This window comes from Sesamum indicum, linkage group LG10, assembly GCF_000512975.1.
Source record: "Sesamum indicum cultivar Zhongzhi No. 13 linkage group LG10, S_indicum_v1.0, whole genome shotgun sequence".
Taxonomy (NCBI): Eukaryota; Viridiplantae; Streptophyta; class Magnoliopsida; order Lamiales; family Pedaliaceae; genus Sesamum; species Sesamum indicum.
Window position 1 is genome coordinate 3,027,838 of NC_026154.1, and position 2,567 is coordinate 3,030,404.

Here is a 2,567-nt window from a genome sequence, read left to right on the forward strand (position 1 = left end):
CATTGACCTAATTTCCTCTCTTTTTCCCTCAAGACTGAAAATTGTTCAGGAAGATGAAAAACTGTTTGGAGAAATTATCCCAATCTAAGTTTCCATTTGTATTCTATTCCAACGGGTGCGGGTGCGCCAAAAATCTCTCATATGAACCAGGATGTTGCCAGTTAGTCTATTACGGATCAAAAAATAGCCTAACGATCAGATATTTAAAACGTTTCCACGCTGGTCAGTGGAGGAAAAGGGATATCGTGTTAGAATCTCAGCTACTAAAGTATTTTCTTATCTTAAAATGATCCTACACATCAAAATGACAGAAGGAGAAAATACTTTATGCTTGTACTTTGTTTGAGGTGGCTAATTCACTCTCCAATCAAAGATATATGGCAGCAATACAGTTATGAAATTCACGAACAAGATCAGGATTGAATTTCAGAAGTGAGACAGATCGTGATAAATATAAAGACGGCATGGAACTTGAACAAGTTGGAGGAGTAATAATTTTCCAAGTCAGACATTCTAAATCGATCCTTGTAATCAAACAAGTAGGAAACATGTCATAGTGAGAATCACTTAGCATACACCAAGTCAGGATTTACCATAAAATTAGGTATCTTTTCACATAAGAAAAAAAAACACTGATCACCGGAAACTGTCAAATCCACTGTTCCATTAGAACAATTTCTATGCCAATTTCATTCATTTTCCGCAGCAACTCATTCCATGTCTATTGACAACCTAACAAGCTTTGATACATAATAGCCATTTTGTTGTTTAAATACTATCTTCTAAGTTTCCATTTTTTTTATTTTTTTCTTTTATAGGAACTCCAAGCTTTGTGTTCCATTACCAAATATTGAGAATTCTTTGACCTATATTAGCCGAACCGGGGAGACATGCACTATGAAACCAATCCCTCTTATCCAACTGATCTAGCTAGACCAGAATGAATATTAAAAGGTTTAAGCAGTTTTCGGTTTGCTCAAGGAGACAACTAGCCACAAAAATATTATTTTCAATTTAGTTTCATCTACACAAAGTGCACAAGAACGGAAAGGTCAACTTTTGGTTTCCGTTACACTATATTTCCTAAGGAGAACAGTGTTTTCACATTAGCAACAACACTTAATACTCCATCCCATAAATTTGAACTTTGACACATTTGGGGTCGATATGGAATCAATAGAATTTTATTTCCATGGTGAATTTATGGAAATTAGAACCGTGATTCATCAAAAAGTGATCTAACTCAACAAACAATCACATGTTTGCTAATCATCAACCGTCAATCTAGTTGAATGTCAGAAAGAATGACGAGACGATCTTGAAAACAAATATAAAACAAAATCAAATGGCCATGTTGATTTCTTATTTTGATCAAAAACAGTCTTTATCGCTCGTCAAAAATTATGTCCAAACACTTAATCAACAATAAAATAGAAAGAATGATTTCGGCAATACACATTATATTTATATACTAGCAAACAAGAGCAATCTGCGGAATATTCTGATCATGCTTCCTGGCATAAAATGCATGAAAGTTCTAGTTAAATGCAACACGATATAGCTATCTCCTATTACTGCTTTTAATGCAACGAAACCAACTAAAGAACATTTGATTAGGAAAATACTAAACAATTGGAACCAGCAAATGGATATCGATAGAGGGTCAATCTCACAAGATGGAGCATAATCAAACTAACAGTGGAAGATACATCTAATATAGGCTGGAAAAACAAATGAAACAAAATGCCATACCGCTCCCTCCGTTCTTGCAGGCTTCTCATCTGCTCCTTGTAATGCTTTTCTATATACTGCTTGGCAGCAGCTACCTTCTGCTTAGTAGCATTTGAAGGAGTTTCCTCATTTAATGGTGTTTTTGAACTGTCTCTCCCATTCGGAGTAGGTTCCTTCTTCTTGGTTGACGCCTTAGGTTTCTCTTTTGGTCGAAATTTTGCAAACCAACGCTTAGCAGTTTCCATCTACCTTAACCCTTTCTCCTTGTCGAAATGTGGCACTGGTTCCAAATGCTACTAATGTGGTGTCTTTAACACTTCTCTTTCTTCAGCCGCAAGCTACCAATACATCGACTAAAGAATCATATCTCCGAAAAAAAAGACCAAATCATTGGTGCTGCATAGAGAAAGAAACAATACGTAATCAGTCGAGAAACGTCAGCAATCTTCTCTTATAGCCAACAAATCCATTTTGGGTAGGTAAGAAAAGAATCAAATTAAAAGCTTCCATATTTCAATTACAACTAGTTTCGGTTTCTACTTTCAAATTGACTATCCGTAAACTCAAATTTAACTAAACTACAGACACATTTCTTTATCACTACAACCATAGCCACAGAAACTTCTGTATGTAAAGAAGTTTCCAAGATAAATAAGTAAAATAAAATCGAAGTACTGTATAAGCAAAATGAGTAAAGGAAACATTTTTTTTTAAATCAGAAGTAATAATAGTCAACAAATTCACAAATGAAGTAATTTACTCACCTCAAATATAAAAGAGATGAAAGAGAACAAAAACAAGGGAGGGGGGGGGGGGGGGGGGGGAGGTGGGAAAAA

General features: G+C 35.2%; 1 protein-coding gene across 1 annotated transcript in view; it reads right to left on the reverse strand.

Moving 5' to 3' along the window:
* LOC105171772 (serine/threonine-protein kinase tricorner) overlaps positions 1-2,567 on the reverse strand; it is a 7,619-nt gene that overhangs the window by 4,389 nt on the left and 663 nt on the right. Inside the window, exon 2 of the mRNA XM_011092996.2 lies at positions 1,753-2,127. Coding sequence (XP_011091298.1) covers positions 1,753-1,976 — 224 coding nt within the window. The 5' untranslated portion in view covers positions 1,977-2,127. The remainder of the gene's footprint in view (positions 1-1,752; positions 2,128-2,567) is intronic.